The sequence below is a fragment of the Bactrocera tryoni genome, chromosome 3, assembly GCF_016617805.1.
Source record: "Bactrocera tryoni isolate S06 chromosome 3, CSIRO_BtryS06_freeze2, whole genome shotgun sequence".
Taxonomy (NCBI): Eukaryota; Metazoa; Arthropoda; class Insecta; order Diptera; family Tephritidae; genus Bactrocera; species Bactrocera tryoni.
The window spans coordinates 2216723-2237351 of NC_052501.1; the positions used below are offsets into that span (position 1 = coordinate 2216723).

Genomic DNA, 20629 nt, shown 5'->3' on the forward strand with positions numbered 1-20629 from the left:
TTATAGCAAAGACCTCTGCTTGGAATATGCTCGGAGAACTACATATGTAGGTATAGAGTTTTGTGCGTGGTGCTGTGACCCCTGCGACAATTCCCTCCGACGTTTTTGCGCTACCAGTGTACCACTTGATTGTACTGTCTCTAAGCAGTAGCTCGAGAGCAAAATCGTTCCGTTCAGTCTTACTGCTGAGAGTAACCTTAAACTTCCTAGTGAAGTTAACACTTTTGGTAATGATGTTCCTTTGGGAGAAGAGCCAGTTGGTATAAGTTTGATGCTTTTCTGACAAGTAGGTCTGGTATTTTTCACAACTGGTTTAAAAGTCCACTGCAGGGTATTTAATAGTGTAAAAATGTTCATAAACATACAAGTATGTGATTAATCATAGATGTGTCTGTTTGCAGTGCTTAAAGCTGGTCGAAATGCCTTATAAAGTATTATTTTGTAAGAAGAAATTAGCAAAAAAACGTCAACGCACTAAAATTCGCAGCAAACTCTTCCAACTCCTCTCATCACTAGTTGAGTGATTTTATTCTCATTCCCTCAGAAAATACATACTTGAAGTAAACTCGTTGTAAATTTTGAGTTGTTCTGAAACTCAAACTCATTGCCGTTATTTTGCAAAATACACACACTCGTTAGTGTTAAAAGAAAATCGTTTATCCGAAAGAATAATAATGCATCTGATATCAGACTCAGGCAAATACTCTGTAACTATTCTGATTACATTTGCATTTAAGTTTACATTTTGGGATGATCAGCTTGAACGTCCAGCTTTTTGCTTACAACACCAGGTCCATAAATTCTGTTGCAATTTTCCAACAATATTTGTGAGTATTTTCGCATCATTACTAAGCTCTACTTGATTGGTGAACGGCTCTTTGGCTTACGTGTTCGTCGATTGTCCGTCCGCCAATACCAACCATCCCACAGTCTACACATACTTTGTAGTCCTACCTTAGAACACTTGCATATTTCTGTAAATCCGGCTAGAAAAAAGAACTTCTTATTAGAAGTGTTTTGTAGTTATTTGCTAAAATAGTTCTTCTTGCCTCATTGACACTGCAAGTATTTGAGCTGAGAGAAAACAAACCCTGGCCAATGAAACTGTGTGAGTCATTGTTGAATGAAAACACTTGAAATTTAATACAAATATTTGTATCGAATGTGTATAAATATTTGATGACACGAACATCCTGTATACGCCAACATTGTTGGAAGAGGTTTGCGAAACCACTAGTTGGTTTGCGTCATGAATTATTAGTTGAAAATTAGTAATTAATTGAAAACGAAAGCGCTGAGCATAAATGCGCGTTTTTTCTTATTGAAACGTTTTATTTTGGTTTATGTGAATAATACAAATTTTCGGGTGATTTTTTAAACAAATCTAAGTTTGCGTAATCTGTTTTAATTTGGCATTGACTAAGCGAATTGAGCGGTGACTTTTTAAAACCTTGTCAAGTGTCAACGCTTTTAAGCGGTAAATTACGAGCTCGTGCGACCGAAAGCTGTTCGCACTTGTGTCCATTTAAGTGAGGGCTCAAATTAAAATCAAATTCAACCACTTCGCATTTATTTTAAATGAAAAACGTGTCGGTTTTATTGGCACAGATTGGCCCGCATTTACAGCCACACGCCTGACATTTGGCAGATAATAAATTAATCAATGCATTTATGAAACTATATAGTTTTCATTTAATTTCGTTTATAAATGATTCAGTGCGAAAACCTGGTAGCCGAAAGGCTAATGCCCAGAGCTTGTTTTCCTAATAACAAATTATTGCAATCAATCGATGCATATTGAAAACATATGCATAATTAATGTCGGTCAGCGGTCGGCCGGACAGAATCGATGGCCATTTATTTTCATTAAATCAAGGGTTTGTGAAAAGTTGTTATATTTGGTTGGAAATTATGGTTTTGAACAATGATTTTGAATTGACGCAACTCGCTTGTCGTCTATGAAATTCCATGGGATATATCTGTTCTTGTAAATATTTCTGTTAAGAGCTCTGAAACACTATCGATATTATAGTATATTTCGCTTCAAGGCAATAGACACATTTTTTAAACAGTTGTTATAATATATTAACAGTTATGCGTCAGATTAATCTACGTGACTGCAGGCGCATGCAACACTTTCTCAAATGCCGCTAAAATGAGTTTAACGATTTAAAATGCATTTTTGTGAATTCATTAAGCTGTGCAAAGTCAGTTGTTCTATAAATCCATTGAAAAATTCTATTTGACTGGGTTTCATGCAAAGGTCACGTGCAGCTTGAGCACGTGTTTTTTATTGTTTTCGATTGCATTTATATGGTGATGGCAAATCTGCTTCAATTATTAAGTCGACAGCGTTAATAGTCGTCGTTAGCGGCGTTAATTGATATTCCATACATGCGCCGACCGACGTCAATGCAAGGGACAGGCGTTGGCGACAACCGGTGGGAAGTGCGTTGGCAGCAAAAACGACATAATTGATCAATAATATTTATAAAATGATTAGCTACTTCGCTTGGTATTTGCATTTGTATCATCATTCTGAATTTACTTCCTTTTGACCCCGCTGATTGAGAAAACCTTCCTTCCGATTTTTGAATGAAGTGCATAAATATTCAAACATCAAGTAATAAAATGGAAATAAATATGTCACAGTTTCACAATGACAATGAGTTTCTATGTATATATAGCCATGGAACTTAAGAACGTAGAACACAAGTCAGATTGGTCATAGAATTGTTTCGGCCCTTTTCTGACGGCTATCTCGTTGGACGAAACTCTCTCGCTCCTACGAATCAAACTGGTTGCTTTGGAGATTTAGAAAGGCAGAAACTTTAAACTTTAGATTAAGTTTTTCTTTGCTTTCTCAGACGCACGTTCTCAAACAGTGGTGGTGACGAGCTGTAATGAGCACAATTCGTGGTGAAAAATGTGAAGAGAGTAAACTCTTTTTGAAAACATTTTGGAAAGGTGCATAAATCAATTTTATACTCTTGTGGAACCCAAAGCGGTAATCTAGTGGAACTAGTAACTGGAAGACCTCCACTCCGTTGAAAAGACCAGGTAGAAAAGGACCTAGCTACAAAGCGATCATTTTCGATCTTTTTTAATTGGCATTAAGCAATTTTTAATAGCTTCAGTAAGTACTTTACTTTTCAGCAGCACTAATTTGACATTTTCTGTATGAAATGTTAGTACTCTTCGAATGATGACCTCAGCTAAGCAAATTTGGCCGAAAAGTGACAAAAATTTCAAGTGAACAATGAAAGCAAATAAAAAGATGTGAAAACAAATAAATAAAAGATGATGAGCTAAACGCTTTTCAGCTAGTTAAAGAGCCGGCACTAATGCGTGTCTATGGGTTAACGAGGTAAGTATGTTGGTATGTAACTATAGTATGTAAGAGTTATAGAATTTCCTTGAGGCAAGGCTTTCAAGCTCTTTTTCAGAATATTTAAGCACGGAAATAAGGAAAATGGCTTTTGTATTTAAAGCTTCTTACAACCGAACATGGTAGGTCGTGGCCGGAAGCAATTCAAAATAAGCGCACAGGAGGGCCTTTATTATCGTCATAGCTTCACTTTTCACTTGACTCACAGTCAAGATTCACTTTTATGATTTTTGAGTTAAAATTTACGTAACGTTCAATAAATTTAAGTTGAATTTATATTCTACCGACAGACATGCATATATTTCCAAAAACGCGTTCAATCGTGAATATCAAATATGCGATAGCAAATCACCATACGAGTATCGTGCGCGCTCAAGCGTTGACTTTACCAAATGTCATTTCGGGCGCAAAATATTTGTTTACTTTTCAAATCACCAAAAATATCTTCTGAGAAACTCCATTCAAAACAAAAAATAAATAAAAATTTAACTTAAGTACTATCTTTTTAACGAACTGCTAGGACAGAATAAAATAACCGGACGTTTGCTAATTTTCTTTTCAATAACTTTTGATTACCACACATTCAATTTGTTCACCGCGGAAACTGGGTGGAGAATGAGTATGTATGTCAAACATAAGAAAATACAAACATAAAAAACTTTAAATATTATGAATATTCCGTGCGCACAAGGGCCTTACTAAACTGTCGCAGCCGACTTGGCAACGAGCGGCTTTGCCGGTCGCTGAATGCGGATTTATGGTTACAGTTTCACTTCCGACGTTACGTGCATCTGGTTCAATGATTATTATGCACTATTTGAGGCCTGAATGAGCCTCTACAACTGTGGATCCATATTCTGGAAAACCAGTAGTGAACAACTTTAATTTACATTTGGGAGTCACTGATTTCGGCTTGTTGGAATGGGTAAAGTAAAACGCGTGTTGGCTTGGTGACGGTATCAAAAAGAAGGAAGTTTATTAGTAATCAAATTAGCGCCTATTCATAATGACATCTATCAGTAGTAAGTCCAAGGAATATACAGGGTGTTTCGCAAGTTTCAAATATACAATTTTCTTCTCAACACGGCTATTCTAGGCGAGCTCATTGTCGCTCAGCTGTTGCGGCGGGGGAAAAAAACCAACGCGAAATTTGATGGAAGGCATGAGAAATTATGCAATCAAAAGTGACGAAAGACTGAAAAGAAATCAAAACAGGAAAACATTGCCATTTCCTTGCTAGCTACCTTGTGGACACAATTCGTAGGCGAACACATAACATAACGGGAGAAAGTTGTTGGGTTGTCGTGTTGCTTTGTCGAAATGCATAAATTAAATCAAACGGATTTATTTTGCCAATCGCTAAATATGAAAAATTCATGCACAATCAATTTGTGTCGTGAGTTGAATAAAATATTGCGCAATTTCGAACGAATTGTGACCTAAGAGATGCTTCGATAAATTTCTATGCTCACATACATATGCATAGACGTCAGCTGTGCTTGTGTGATTTGCATTTATGCATTATATATGTATGTATGTATGTATGTATATGCGAATGAAGGCCAAGTTCAGTGCTTCAGACGTTGTCGCTTAAAGCAAACGGTATATTTCATGAAACAACAGAAATCATAACATAAAAAATAAAAAAACACATAGCGGAAAATCATTAAAAAGCGAATTGGCTTAATGAATTTATAACTTTGAACTTGAATACCAATGACTTTACACGGCAAACTAACGAGTTTCTGAAACTCTGATTTCGAATTACCGTAAACATTAAACGGTAACCGGGTAGCCAGTTGTAGAACTTGCGATACAAAATGCAGATATTCTTGATAGCATTCTTACGAATGGCGCCAAACATTTATTTCGGTTGACCCTCACAGCCGGCGAGGGGGGTTTGTGTGCGGCACGTAGCATCGGCAGATCGCCTTCGAAATATGTTAAAAACACAAAAGCTCAATATGCAGCTGTTTTAATTTTTGTTTCGTAACTAAACTTCCTGATTTCAACACATTTTTCTTATTTGAACTTCCTCATTATTAACCTTTGCAAAGTAGCTCATATATTTCAATATAAAGTGGTATATTTTTACACCGTGTTATGGTTGTCCAGACGTTACATATTGAACACATACAATGACACTTTAGTCTGGCAGCCACAGACTCTCCTGTATTAAATTAAGGAGCATAGCTTTGCTGTTGCTTACACCTTCGCAACGGTCGACAGAGAGCAGCGTTCAAACATAGCGGGCAGGGAAGTGGCGAATCGAAGAGGCCTACTAATTGTTAGGCTAATGAATAACAATAAATACTCTTTGTTAGTTTATACACTAACAATAAAATAATTTGTAACTTCAAGCATTAGTGTGAGCGTGGCTAATAAAATGCTTGTTTTTTATTAGTCAAAGTAATTAACAGCAATTGAAAGGTTATCGGCAAAACATTAACATATTAACTTATGTAGATAACCGTATTTATATAACATTGTAGTGGCATGTAAGTAGATGAGACACAGTTAAGAGAATCCTAATTGATTTCGCTGGAGAGTTCAAAAGTTTGTATGCGAAAAGTTTCCAGCAGTCGCGTAACTTTGAAGCTGAGCGGTTTTGTGCATTACTTCGCAAACTTTCCGACGTTGTTTTGCGTACATACATTCATACGATTGGTATTTATTCCCTGTTGGAAAATATGAGGGAATGCCTTTAATGCTAAAAAATATTTTCTTATATCTTTCATTTGTTTAATCATTTTAAGGTAAGGCAAGTGCATTTCTGCTAAGAAAAAGTTCTAAAAAAGTTCTGCAAATAAGCGGAGACGCCTACATTTTTGTGGTATTTATCAAGACGACACCAGAAAGAGCTCTATTGGATGTCTAGTAAAGGTTTCAAGGCTTAACTTAGTTAAAGTTTGCTCGTTATTAAATTTGCTAATCAAACCTTTACTTTACTTTATGGATAACCATTCCAAAAGGCTTCACCCTAGTAGACTCACTAAGAATATTATTTAAATTACAATTATTTTGGTTATACATATATTTTAAGCTTTGTGCAAATTTCGCTTGAAAACTATTTTTCGAAATATGGTGGTCGAAAAAGTCTTTTCGTATTTCTAATCAAACTTCAACATTTTTTTTATATTTTTAATGAACTTTAATGAAACAAATATGTACCAATTTGGTAGACAATTTTTTGCCATTTTTTCGCTTGAGACATTATTCCGTCAGCGTAAAACTTTTCTGGTTTCTCGGCGTAAAATTGCGACAAGTAATTTTCGCAAGCTTCTCTTGAAGCCAACTTTACTCCATTAAGGGAGTTTTGCATTGACCGAAACAAATGGTAGTCCAATGGTGCAAGGTCAGGGCTTTATGGTGGATGTATAAAAACTTTCCAGCCAAGCTCTCCCAAATTTTGCCAAGTCATCAAAGATGTGTGTATTCTAGCGTTGTTCTGATGGTCGACGACGACCTTTGTGTTGATCAGTTCTGGCTGTTTTCTGGCGATTGCTTGCTTCAATCTCATCAGTTGTTGAGAGTAAAATGTATAATCAATCATTCGACCAGGCTGGAGCAGCAGCCTTTGGATAATTACTTTTCAACCCTACCAAACCCTCAGGTTAACTTTAGAGGTGTCAATCCTGACTTTGCGACCATTTTGGTTCGATGTCATTTCGTTTCACTAAACTTTCCACAGACAATTCATGTGGCACCCACGCATCGAGCTTCTTTTGGTAGCAAGCCTTTTTTAAATGGTTCAAAACCCTTTGATGATGAATGTTGAGTTCTTTGGCGATGTCATGGCTGCTTATGTGACTCACCACACTTTCCAACACTATATGGTATGACACAATGTGAGTGATAGCACTGAAAATATACGACTCCAACGACATCTATTGACAACATACGAAAAGACTTTTTCGACTGCCTAATATATAGTTTTTTAATGTCACTATGAATTTCTCTCAGCTTTTAAATTCCCCTCACAATTCTGTCTGCTCGCTGACTTCACTATGTGTTAAGACTTATCTATATTTAACAATTCCTTTCTTTAACCCTCTTGTAAAATTTTGGTACTATTCACTCTATATTTAGCAGATCAGAGAATAATCCACAAGAAACCAAACTTCAAAAACATCGCTACTCTGATCTTTCTAAAATTCTATAATTCCATTGCAAACATTTCCTTGAGGCCCTTTATTCACGCACAGTTAAGAACGCGTTGCTTAGCGAAGCCCAAAGTTGCGTTGCATGGAATTGGTGCGAAGTTAATACAACTACTTTGATCAAATATCGCATACTCGGTGAGTTTGAAAGCCAGAAGCCACAATGAATTGCAACTTACCTTATCTAGTTGGCTTCGCAGATTAAACATGTTGATACTGGCTTTTGATGTTCGTGCTGGAAGTTGGTTAGAAAGTTAATAGTTACGCGATTTACTTTTCAACAAAACTGCAACACAAGTTAAGCACACACACAACAAAAATATAAAAGTCGCCGAAATTCCAACTTTACAGTTAATCAGCTTTTAAGCGCTTTCTGATATAAACGGTATTTATTTACAATCGAAACCCGTCGCCTGGCCTCATAAGTACACAAATATGCGCGTCACTTGAGCGAGAAATGGTGAAAATCGGCAACCGGTGGGCGGTTGGCTTGGCGTGAGCAGCTGTTTTCGCTCTCCAAAACGTTCAAATGTCGATTTTCACATCTAAATCTGTTGCATTTCGTTTATTTTCTCTATTTATTTATTTGTTTTAGCTCGACGATACCGCAAATTACACCGCGTGTGGTGGCGACCAGCTGGTTGTTGTTTTGTTTTTGTTGGACATCAAACAAATAATTTATGCGACCGCAAATTCCACTCCAAACTACTCAAATTTTATTATTCAATTGCATGGCGTTGCAAAACAAAACAAAATAAAGTTAGTTAAGTACAAAATTGAAATTCGAAAACAGTCAATCGAAAGCGACTGAAAGCAGTGAGTGGCAACGAGCACCGCTTCGGTTTAAATTAAATTCGCAACTGAATGCGCAAACGTGTTTCGCAGACACTCAAATATACGCCAAACCCCAAGTAGGCGAAATGTGTGGCGCGGCGACGGCATCCAACACCGAACCGCCGCCCCGCTACAGTGGACAACGGCACGCACGCGGCAGGAAAGGCACCAAACGAGCGGCGCGTCTCCGCCAGATATGAAACGCGCTGCTTAACTAGTCGGTGAGTTACGCGTGCGCGCACACTTCTCGCTGTGATCGTCTGCCTTGGACCGCCTGATCACCTGGTCGTTCGGCTGGCACGACACAACTACCTGGCGGCGTCACGTAGCACACAGCGCACAACTCATTTGCTGTTGTGTTGACTTGTTTTGGCTCTGTGAGCGGTTGTCGCAATTCGCTGCGTCGCAAAGCGCTCGCGCGTTTATTACACTTTTTTATTGTAAATTCGCCGTTATGTGAAAAGTAGAATACTTTCTGACCGAGAAACCAGCTTAATTAAATGGATATATTACATATACTCGTTTATGTAACAAGTCCATAAATGTGTGAACTAGTTGTAGGGCTTGTTGGCCAATGTGCTCAGCATTCGTGCTTCAACATGTGGAATTGTGAGCTTTAACTGCGGTGGATTTTAGATTTTTTAAAAGCGCTTTGTAATGCTTTGCTTTAGAAGGAATTATTCAGCAGTATTTTACTCCTACGGAAAGGAACATTTCTTGGCTCAAAAATATACATATTTCTCGTTATTTCTATATTTAATATATATATCTGGTAAGCACAATTATTAATATGTAAGGCTTGTTTAAAAAATCAAACTGAGAAATCATAAAGAGAACGCGGTCACCGACTGAGTTTTTTGGAACAAAGATGAAAAACGGTTTTTTCCCCGGAAGCTTTTTTGATAAAAATCGATGTGATATGCCTTAACTTAACAATCCAGAGTTTTCCAAGGGTGATGGTGTAATGAGCATTGAAGGAAGAGAAAGCTGAGAGAGGGGAAATGTAGTGGAATGACATTTAACAAATTCACATTCAATTCATTTCGAAATATGAGTAAAACATTTTCGTTTGTCCTCGATATAAAGTAAACTTTACTTATACCACTGTTCACTAAAAGAGGTTCGTTTTTGGGTAAGTATTACTGTCAGTAACATCTGTGCTAAGTCATCAAAATAATCATTGGTGTTTAGTATACGCTTGTCTTTCTGGAGTACTTAAAGTGCATTCGGCGATTTTTCAACGAGTAAACTTATTCAACATAGAAGTTTCATAAAAATTGTGTTCGGAATCAAATTTCTGGTGCCGAAATGTTGAGAATGTTAGAAAGAAGGCCTTTTTATAAGGCGATAACTGTTTGTTGCAAGAAAATGTGTCAATAAAATAGAGGAATTGGTGCCTGAGAATCGATGTTTAACAGTCAGAGATCTTACTGGCATCGTTGGAATACGGGAATGATCAGTGAAAAGTTTGAAAACCATTTTGAAAGACCGTTTGAACCTAAGAAAAATGAAAGCACGATTGGTTCCAAAAGTACTAAACTTTGCTTGAAACAATGCTTTCCAACTACCAGGATGTTATGAACCGTATTATTACTGGCGCTGAGTCTTGGATCTATGCTTACGACCAGGAAACACTCGATTGCCGAATAGCATGGAAACGGTGAGCCGAAGCCGAAAAAACCTCGTCAAAGCAGGGCAAAAATGATCTGCTGAATACATAAAGAGGGACAGACTTCAAGCGACATTTGTCAAATATTAAAATACACACGTTCTTACCGACAAAGTTATTTAGACAGCAGCACGACTACACGACAGCAGGCTCTCTATTGTCGCTCTTGGTAATTAAAAAATATTTCCAAATTTGCGGACGACAGTAGAGGTGTTGTGACGCCACTAATATGTAAAATGTAAAATTATTCAAAGCTCTAACAAAGACGTTAATTTACAAAGGAAAGCATAAAATAGCTCTGTTTTATCATTTGTAATAACAATTGATAATTTAAAACAAATAAATTTACCTATTTACTTCTTTTTTTCATAAGAAATTTCACTTTGAACAAAATATTTAAATTTTATTGAAATGAACAAAATTGTGTACATACAAAATGGTGCCTTCTTGAAAATTTTCATGTAGCATTTACAGTTCACTATCGCACAGTCATGTCGTGTCGGTCTCTATGTTCAGCACATAATGGTCCTGTTGACAGTTTTTCCCTGCGACTAGCCAAATTATCAACAGGGAATACTATTTAAGAGTTATTCGTAAAAAGAATCCGGGATTTTGGGCCGACAGCTCTCGGTTTTTGCTCGACGATAATACACCGTCACATACTTCATTGATTCTTCGTGGATTTTTCGCCAAATTCGCAATTAATATCGTGCCGCAACTACCGTATTCGCATGATTTAGCTCCGTGAGACTTCAGGCTATTCATCAAACTCAAACGACCGCTTCAGGGGAACCGTTTCGAGTCAATTGAAGACATAGAACGTGAATCGCTACGCGCATTGAAAACTATTCCGGAGACTGAGTTTAACAACTGTTTTGAGCATTGGAGAAACAATGCCACAAAGTTAAAGTGGGACATGGAAAATTACTTTGAGCGGAACGACATAGGTTTTGAAGAATAAATTAAGAATTTTAAAATTATGAACAAGTCTTACTATTTTATGCTCATAAGTATTAAAAGGCCTTTATCTTTCTTATACGAGTAGAATTAAAATAATAAAAATTCAATTTTTGCCATCACAGAATGCCGAAATTGAACACAGTAAATTAGAACGTGACTAAATAATCCAAATATTTGAATATTGATTACCTACTTTAATATGTGCATACATTTTCTAAACTCTTCACTGGATAGTTATATACATATATATATACATACATACGTATATATGTATATATAGATACCTCGTAGGGAACAAAAAACTAGTTAGATGAAACTGATTTAACATAAGAAATTGTTTACTGAGAATTATTGGTTAGACTTTGGAACAGCAAATAAACTGGTCCCGAATAGACCGGCGTTGTACCACTTATGATTAATGAATAATTGACTTAAACAATAAATATAACGAAATCTATTTGAGAATTTGGTTTATAACGGTATATTAGAGATGGGGTTAACTGCTAACCGGTACATCACAGTTATTTATTTCGAAAAATCAAAAACTGTCAACTAGTTTCATACTAGCGTATTTTGCAATCAGTTACTTTTCGCACTTTTTTCCTTTCCTTTGGTCTACAGTACCTCTCTACTCACTAAGCGCCATTGGAAGGTTCGCTGCAACACAGGAAGAACTATACATATGTATTTGCATATTTCATGCAATAGTTAAGTGCACATGAAAATATACCGGCAAATATTGTTGAAAAACAGTAATAGAGGAAGTGGTTGGTGCCATCTCCCGATTCCAAAGAGGTGCTCGACAGCACAGTCGTCTGATTAAAATGCAAATTTCAAGCGATCAACTTTTTTGTCGACTTAAAAGTAGTAAGAGATTAAGTGTGTGGATTAAGGGATTATAACAGAATTAACAATACAGTTTGAAATGCATATGTATGTATGTGTGTGTGTAAATACTCGGATCGATTTTCAGTAGTAAATTAAATGGATAGTCATTAATGAATTCGTGAGCTACCCTACTCAAACGGGTGTTCGCTCAGGAGGCAAAGAGGGAGTATTAAAACCGGTGCAGAATACGCTGATAACTATCTCTCTCTTTCGCCACATCGCTTTTTAAGGTAGCAGATACCTATGTATGTATATGAATATTTTTCTTTGGGTCTAATGCTGTTCATTATAGCGACCTGTTGTTGCATCAGCTTTCTTTTCCGCATTTAAGCGTTGCAGTCAACTGGAAAAACGCTTCACCTTCTTTCAATAACAGTTCGAACGTTTCCATTGTATTTGCTGTTGTTATTGTACATTTACACTAGTCGCTATTGCCATACAAACTACTTGCTATAGTGATAAACCGGTGCGGAGTAGGCTTGAGTCAGCTTGAAACGACTAAAAATAGTACAACGAGCGTTCAAGTCACGTTCGCCACTACGATTGCAACAACAACAACAGACTTAAGTAGTTGCTTACAAGTCTTTGGTATAATAGTATGCACGCAAACAGCTGATTAGGTCCGCAGCAGCCGATAAGCGCTTGCAGCCAGCATCTGAGCGCCTAACTGTATATACATACTTAAGTACATGTGCGCTCCGGTAACGGTGTATTAAAGAATGTTTATTGCTGTTGCCGGCTGAGTCTGAATTCGCCTCAAACCTGTTCGCCGTATGCACATGTCGCGACCGCGAGCGCTCTGGATCCACGTTGGATGTAATGCACTGCGGTTTACGTTTACATTTACGTCAAGAGCGCCGTCATTTGGTCAAAATGCATCGTAGGTGATTAGAAAGCAAAGCACGCAAGTCGTTTATCTATATCTGGACTTTTACTTTTGCATTTGAACGCTGTCGGTTTTTGTATACCCCAGTTTAGAGGTATAATGATATTGTTCCCCCTCTGATTCTTAATAAAGCGGAAATTGTTAATATTTGGAAAATGATCCCATATCAAGATATAATTTTAATATATATCTAAGTTATAGTTATAAAGAGATTTTTATGTACATAATAGTATAAAGCTACACTAGATGCCGGATAAATAGCAAGTGGCTTTGATTTTTAAAGACAAACGGATTTACTAAAAAATAAGAAAGATTTAATCAAGAAGAGGTGGATGTTTTTGTGATTTGTGCTTTCACGTTTCAAAATTCTCCTAAAGCTCTCTTAAAGCTAGCTTTCAAGCCGTTTTGGTGATTTCTTTCTCTCGAAAATAGCTTTTTTATGAATGCATATAATTATAATATAGGGTAGTCGAAAAAGTCTTTTCGTAATTCTAATTAAACTTCAACTTATTTTTTTTTATATTTATACTAATAAATAATTATACAAGTATGTACTTGTCTGGTCGACCACTTTTTGCCATTTTTCTGCTAGAGACATTATTTCATCAGTGTAAAACTTCTCTGGTTTCTCGGCGAAAAACTGCGACAAGTAATTTTCAAAGGCTTCTCTTGAAGCCAACTTTACTCCATTAAGGGAGTTCTGCATTGACTGAAACAAATGGTAGTCCGATGGTGCAAGGTCTGGGCATCTACCATGCATAATAACTTCCCAGCCAAGCTCTCCCCTTTTTTTTTGTGTGTGTGTGGTCTAGCGTTTTCCTGATGGAAGACGAAGCCTTTCTGTGGATCAGTTCTGTCCGTTTTTTCGATTTCTTTCTTCAATCTCATCAGTTGTTGGCAGTAAAATATAGAGTCAATCGTTCGACCAGGCTGGAGCCGCTAATCTCACCAAACACTCAACACTTTTCGCACATTAGTGACGTATTTGATCCACCTTTCTTCTCTTTTTACCATTGCCTTCAGAAATGGTTCGATTTCATTACGTTCAGCAAAGAATCGCAGATGTTAATTCGGTCCATTAAATTTTTCATAGCCAGCTTTCTTTTTGTAGCCAGCCTTTTTTAAATGGTTCAAAGGCGTTTGCTCCTTAGCGATGTCATGGCTACTTATGTGATGGTCCTGGTCAATATTTTTCATAACTTCATCGGCTTTTTCAACGATAGCGAGTTGCATTCCTCATCGAAATTTCCAGAACGGAAGAGAGCGAACCATTGTTGTACGACACGAACTGATACCGCATCGTTTTCGTAAACTTTACAAATTTCAATGGTGGCTTGCGAGGAATTCTTCCCTTTTTTATACAAAAATTTCAAATTATAGTGATAACTTTTTTCAACTTCCCCGAATTTAAGTTTTTTTGGTTAAATGAAGATTAAAATCTCACCTTTCCAACACTATGTGGTATGACACATTGTGAAAAGACTTTTACGACTACCAGTATTTGTGTAATGCATATAATTATAATAGGCAATTGCCCATGAGGCCTTTGAGTTAAGAACTTCGAATCGAGCTTTGAAGTGGGTTGGTGTAACCATCATGTATACTTGTTTATAGATATAATAGGAAAATTTAGAAGATTGAAAGATTTGAATATCAATGATGGAAAAACTAAATTAAGCGTATGAAGCTCTGCTTATAAGGATATTTGTAATGGGACTATTTACAGAAAGAAACTAAGACCTAAAAGCTAGGAAATTTGGTATTCCAAATCACTGCAGCAGTTTTTGACTGTTGTGGATTGGAAGCCTTTATTTCAGTAATGCCCTTTTATATCACATAAGTGAATGTGTTTATATCAGAGAAAAAAAGTCTTTGGAATTTTTGTTTTGGCTGTAATTTCAGATACATCGCTGAGCATTTTCACAGAAAAGTTTTCACGGCACTGTATGTATTTATTTAAGATGTAGAATATAGCTATTTCATATATTATATTATATATACTACTTACATTTAAATCGCAAAATGAAAAAAATGTCAAGTCGAAATATTGTATAACGTAAATTTTTTTTGTATTTACTTTTGAGTTTTTAGCTTGTAAACTTTTTCGAAATTTTTTGCCCTTGCAGTCACCTTGTTTCAAAGAAACTGAATAATGTGCTTGATTTCCATTCTTTTTATAACATTTTTCGATATCAATAATATATAATAATACCTAATTATTTTGAGGTTTGGAATTTTGTTGTTTAGAATTTTAATTGCTTCCACAGCAAAATTGGTTATTCCCGATATCAAATAGAGCGGAAAATGCGTGCAATAATATTTGGGCTTACGAACGCCTATGAAGAGAACGCGCAACGCTTATTACCTAGATAGCACAAATATTTTTATATCATTTTTAAATAGTTTAAATAGATTTTGCGCCGATTGCTATTGATTTTTCACAGCCAAAGTTTGGTTTGGAGTGCACTCATATCAGCACTCAAACTTTCGTATGCAAATATGAAATATTGTGCAAATTTTGAAATGCATTTAATAGTTTGGTTCCTCTGACGGGTATTTAAGGCACCAAAAGATGCAGTTAGATATATCAAAATGCTTGCGATGACCAACCGCATTGATTTCAAGACCGTTTATCTGATCGCCCGAATAAATTGTAGGGTTCCATTACTTGTTGTACAATTAGTAAGCTGGTTAAAATCACTAAATAAATCTAGAAGAATGAAATCTTGAAGTGCCCACACGTGTACGCGGACTTCAATGCAACTCAACATAACCGTATAGTGCAGTTTTCTAAATTTCTCCAATTTTCGCAAAACTGAACCCGACTTCAATACGCCCCAAATGTATTTTTGCTATTTTTCTGCGCGCACAGATGCATACAAGTAAAAAAGCAACGACTATCAATATTTCCATTAGCATCGCTTTAAGGCTAAAAGGGGCACAAAAAGGAGAGCAGCAACGTTTGCATAGGCTTCTAATTGGTGCCTACATACGTGACTTTATTTCACAGCAGACACACACACACACCTGTTCGAAAATTTGAATGACCTATCTGTTCTCTGCACGGCAGGCTGAAGGGTTTAAGCCAACTGCTTCGTGCCAGCAATAGCTCGCGGCGCTTTAAAGGCGTTTGAAAATCGCTTTAGCCCCTTAGAATTCGGTGGATGGGATAAAATGGATTGATACACAAGCGTTGAATAGCAAACATATTGCGGCTTTACCGATCAGCCGGAACCGCATTGACCGAGGCTCACTGTGTGCATGTTTGAGAGGGTGTTTGCAAAGGGTTTGGGAGGAAGTTGCTGGAATGTGTTCGTGTTATTTTGGACCGAAGTTGATTTCGGTTGTGTGCGTAGAACGGATATTGGAGACTGCATATTTACACAAACATATGTATATATAAATATATATATTTGCTTGTACATACATATATGCTCCCACACAGCATCTAAGCTTCGCGGCGTGTTAGTGCGTATGTGTGGAGGTTCAATGGGTCGCGTTTTCTTACGTACCACTCAGTGCTTACTCATACATCTTACGTGCCACATTCTAAGGGGATTATAGCTCAATTATCAACACTTGCGCGTTGTGGCCCATTAGAATTTGCAAGCGGCTATTAATGGAGTCACAGCTGGACCCATATGTTTCTTTAGGCAATATTGTGTTGGTGTTTAATTTGGAAATTGATAAAAGTCAATAATTAACATACCGACATACTCGAACCCAGCAAAGTTTACAGGCCTTTGTAAGGATAAAAGGTGTTTTTTGAAACTCTCACACATTTAGTGAGAATCGCTGACACTGATTAACGTTTCGAGCTATAATTCTCACGCTTCTAGAAGATCAGACTACTCTTTCTTGGACTGTAGACTATTTCCCTGCTAGGATGACTGAGGTTCTTTCCACCAATGGGGAAAGAAACTTCATAGTATTCAAAAAACTCTTCACGCTTCAGTTTGGCATAACTATCACATATAATACATCACTATGTAGACCACATAACACATATTTTCCACTGTTCTCTTAAAAAGCGCAGAATATGTGACCGCAATTAATTTATATGATTTATTATAATCACTAAAATCTAGATTAATTTTTTAATATTTCTGCAGGGCCTTGACTTACATTCTCGCCACCAATGAGAAAATTCACTTTTCAACACGCACACACCCACGCAGAAGTGCATGTGTGACATAATTTTGGTATATTTACTAATGAAAAACAAATTATTTGCTCATCAAGTCCACTCAAGGAACTCATTAAAATTGCTTTTGGTGTCACTGTCACGCGCTTATCATGCTCGCGTTGATTTTTGTTGTTGCTGTGGCCAATATTGCATGTCGCAGTCATCACCAAACCAGCATACCACCAAGCAGACAACAAGAACAACAGACACGTTCGCTGAATGAGTTTGGCGGCAAAAGCGTAAAATTTTGTAGCGCCAGCTGTCGACCATTGTCGGTTTGGCGCCAAAATTGTATTTGTCGCTCGTAATACTCAGATCTAAATATGTAAATAGCCGCACACACACACGCACATACGATGCAATGTGGCAGCGAGCTAAATTCGCAGAGCGTAAGTGCAGCGCTGTAAATCATCGCGTTCATCTCAATGTGGTTGACTTGACGTCACACAAAGACATACTCACACATGCACACACATTGTTGCATGGCATACAAAGGTCACGGGTCGGAGAATTAAGTTGGATTGAAGCATTTATTTTTGTACTCTTGCAACATGTTGCCACAGAGTATAATAGTTTTCTTCACCTAACGGTTGTTTGGAACACCTAAAGCTAATCGTGGTTATATTTAAGTGATCAGCATGACGAGATGGATTGAAATCCGAGTAACTGTCTGTCTGTACGGAAATCGGAAGATAATCCTTTTCACTCCACATACGTACGGTACTCTTTAAAACTACTAAAAGCGCGATAAATCAATGACTAAATATGACAGAGATAAAAAAAATTACACCCGAGAGGGTGTGAGGCGGCTTCATGGAGCCGGGGTAAAAATTAAACGATAAACGATGGGCGTGGCACCGCCCATATCTCGGGACCCGTCCCACCGATTTAAATTAAACTTGCGTGGAGTTATCTCAATGAAAATTATGGATTTCATTCCGACCGATCGATGGGCCTGGATTCCGATTCTTTAGTTGACGCTTTACACCTTAAAGTATTTCCCTGGCTTTAACTCTTGCAAGTAGCAATTATAAAAATTTTTGGTTGCACTCGAACTCAGCCCTCCTTACTTGATTTATTTTTGTTTATTTTCATTGGTTTTTTGTTGTTATTATTATTGTTGCTTGCGTTGTCGTTGACACGGTGCTTGGTCACGCGATCTGTGGAAGCCGCGCGTTTAGTGTATACAACAACATAGAGGGCCGCCCTTGTGTCATTACATCTCGTCCGCTTCGCCGCTCTTCGTTTGATTGGATGGTCATCAAAATTGCTTTAAAATTGCTTTAAAATTGTTGCATGACATTAAATCGCTTGACAAGTCTTGTCTTGAATTCGCTTTTATTAAACAACAACAGGCCACAATTTTTGGGGGTTTTTATGTCGCTGCTTTTATTTCATACAATTTTGCGGCCACTTTTCAAGGTCGCACAGCTTGCTGTGCAATTTCTGGTTAAACTGTGGCGCACGCAACCAAATAAAGTTATATTTTTTTCTCACTAAGCTCAGTTTTCGCCTGCACAAAGCGAAAAGCGAATTTCAAAAGTTGGTTTTGCCGAAAGTTTGAAAAATTGCTAAGAAAATCTTCCTGACTGCAAATTATGCAGCAAGCGGAACTTCAGTTTGGCATGCAAATGAAATAAAACTTAATATTTCATATGTGGAAAACTTTTAACATATTTCTGCGGTGCAACGTGGCGTATACACAACCAAGGTATCGCAAAGTCAACGTGTAGGATGTCTGCCATATTTCAAGATGTAGGGTGGAAAGATGATAATTCGAGGGAATATTGTGTTTTTTATATTCCTGCAACAGGGAATAAGAGTTTTGTGCACCTAACGGTTGTATTAATCACCTAAAATAATTGAGTTATATACAAGAGATATTGAGTCCATATACAAGTGATCAGGATGAGTTTGGTGACTGCATCTCCGTTCGATTGTGTAAGCTGTGAATTCAGTAAAATAAAGATATCTTAATGTAACTTGGCACACATGTTCTTTGGCAAAACCATAAGGTGAAGTTCGTAGATCGGCGTAATACACTACTGCAAGGTCTGGGCATGGCACCGCCCCCTTTTAGCCGAAATCACTTATCTCAGGACCTTCTCTACCGATTTCAACCAAATTACATCACACTGCGAAAATGGGCAGAATCGGCGTACAACCACGCCCACTTTCCGTATAACAATTTTAAATTGCTACTTATTGGATGACCGAAAATCATTAAAGTCAATATAATTTACGTCAATGTCTGATCGGGAACAGAAAGTGGATAGGCTTTGCTGAATTTTACAGCATTAAAATCGGTTTATCTCGATTTGCGACAAAAGCACGAGTCTATAGAAAAAGTCATCTGGCAAAATTGTAGATAATGAGAGGATCTAAAACTTTTGTATCAACACCATATTTACATAACCTCAATGTGAAAAAATGGAAATGTTTAAATAGTCAAGTTTTTGGCTTATTTTCATTTTCATCTTGTAGCAGCAAAAAATCTTAAGCGATGCTCAATAATTTACAAAGGTCCGTCTAGAATTACTCAATCTTTATTTAAGAAGTAAATTCGCAAAATAAGTATTTCTTAACCTCCAACCCTAATCCCTCCCTTAGGCAAAGAACCATATTTCGACTAGAAATCTCCTTTTCTTCCTTTCTGCCCTGGTCTATATGCCTGTTGAAGATGTATAAAAGAAGCTATGCTGATATGATTGAAACCTTGAACATGTTCTGCATATTTGAATGAAAGAATAACAGTGATTTTGCTATAAAAAGAAAATAATAATTGTAATAATGGTCTTAGAACCCATTTCGCAATTGGCTAAATTGTCCATAAATACATCTTGTGAATGAACTTAAGCCTTTTTCACGCTTTTTCAAAAAACTTCTTTCATTATTGAAAATCCCCAAATGTTGATGAAGATTTATGAAGCAAAAAGCTGTAATATTTAGCTGATGACTTCCATGAAATGTGCTCTGTGCAAATGCGCTCGCTTTGGCGTGAAAAAATGCGCTTTTCTCTGAATTTGTTTCGATTATAATAAGCAAAAAATTAATGAAAATAATAGTATTTGCATTGAAGCCATCCATCAAAAGATTAGACTGATTAATTCCACCAGAACGTATACCAAACACACATACATACATACATATAAGCTTATTGGCGTGAGTATAAGATGTATGAGTAGAATTATCGTGAAAGGCTTTAGGCGTGTTAGCCGATTTTGAAGCCGAGTGAAAGTAAATAAAGTAGCACAGAGAAGAACTTTAATGCTTTTGAATAGTTTGGAAAATATTCTTTTGCATACTTTTAGGCGCACACAATGGTATTGGTTGCCATGTATTTTTTTGCTGCCCATTGACCAACAACAACTGCATTTCATATATTTAATTCACGCATTTTTTTGCCTGTTTAAGTGAGCACATTTATTTACTTGTAAATAAACATTATCGGGAGAGCTTATCGCACGACGCACACGTACGCGAGGTCGTAAATGAGTGTGAGTGTATTTAATATTTATAGCTTTTATCAAATGCGAATTTAGACTAGTACGAATAAATTGTTTGCTGATTTAAATTTGATTGCAGATTTTGTGCTGAATGTGTGTCTGTGTGTGTTGGTGTTCGTATGTGTGTGCGCTTTGGCAGGCGTTCGTCATGA

At 37.0% G+C, this 20629-nt stretch overlaps 1 protein-coding gene across 1 annotated transcript in view; it reads right to left on the reverse strand.

The window, feature by feature from the left end:
• LOC120770539 (GATA zinc finger domain-containing protein 11) overlaps positions 1-8868 on the reverse strand; it is a 34042-nt gene extending 25174 nt beyond the window's left edge. The window contains exon 1 of the mRNA XM_040098094.1: positions 7728-8868. Coding sequence (XP_039954028.1) covers positions 7728-7757 — 30 coding nt within the window. The 5' untranslated portion in view covers positions 7758-8868. The remainder of the gene's footprint in view (positions 1-7727) is intronic.
• Between the last annotated feature and the right edge of the window lie 11761 nt (positions 8869-20629).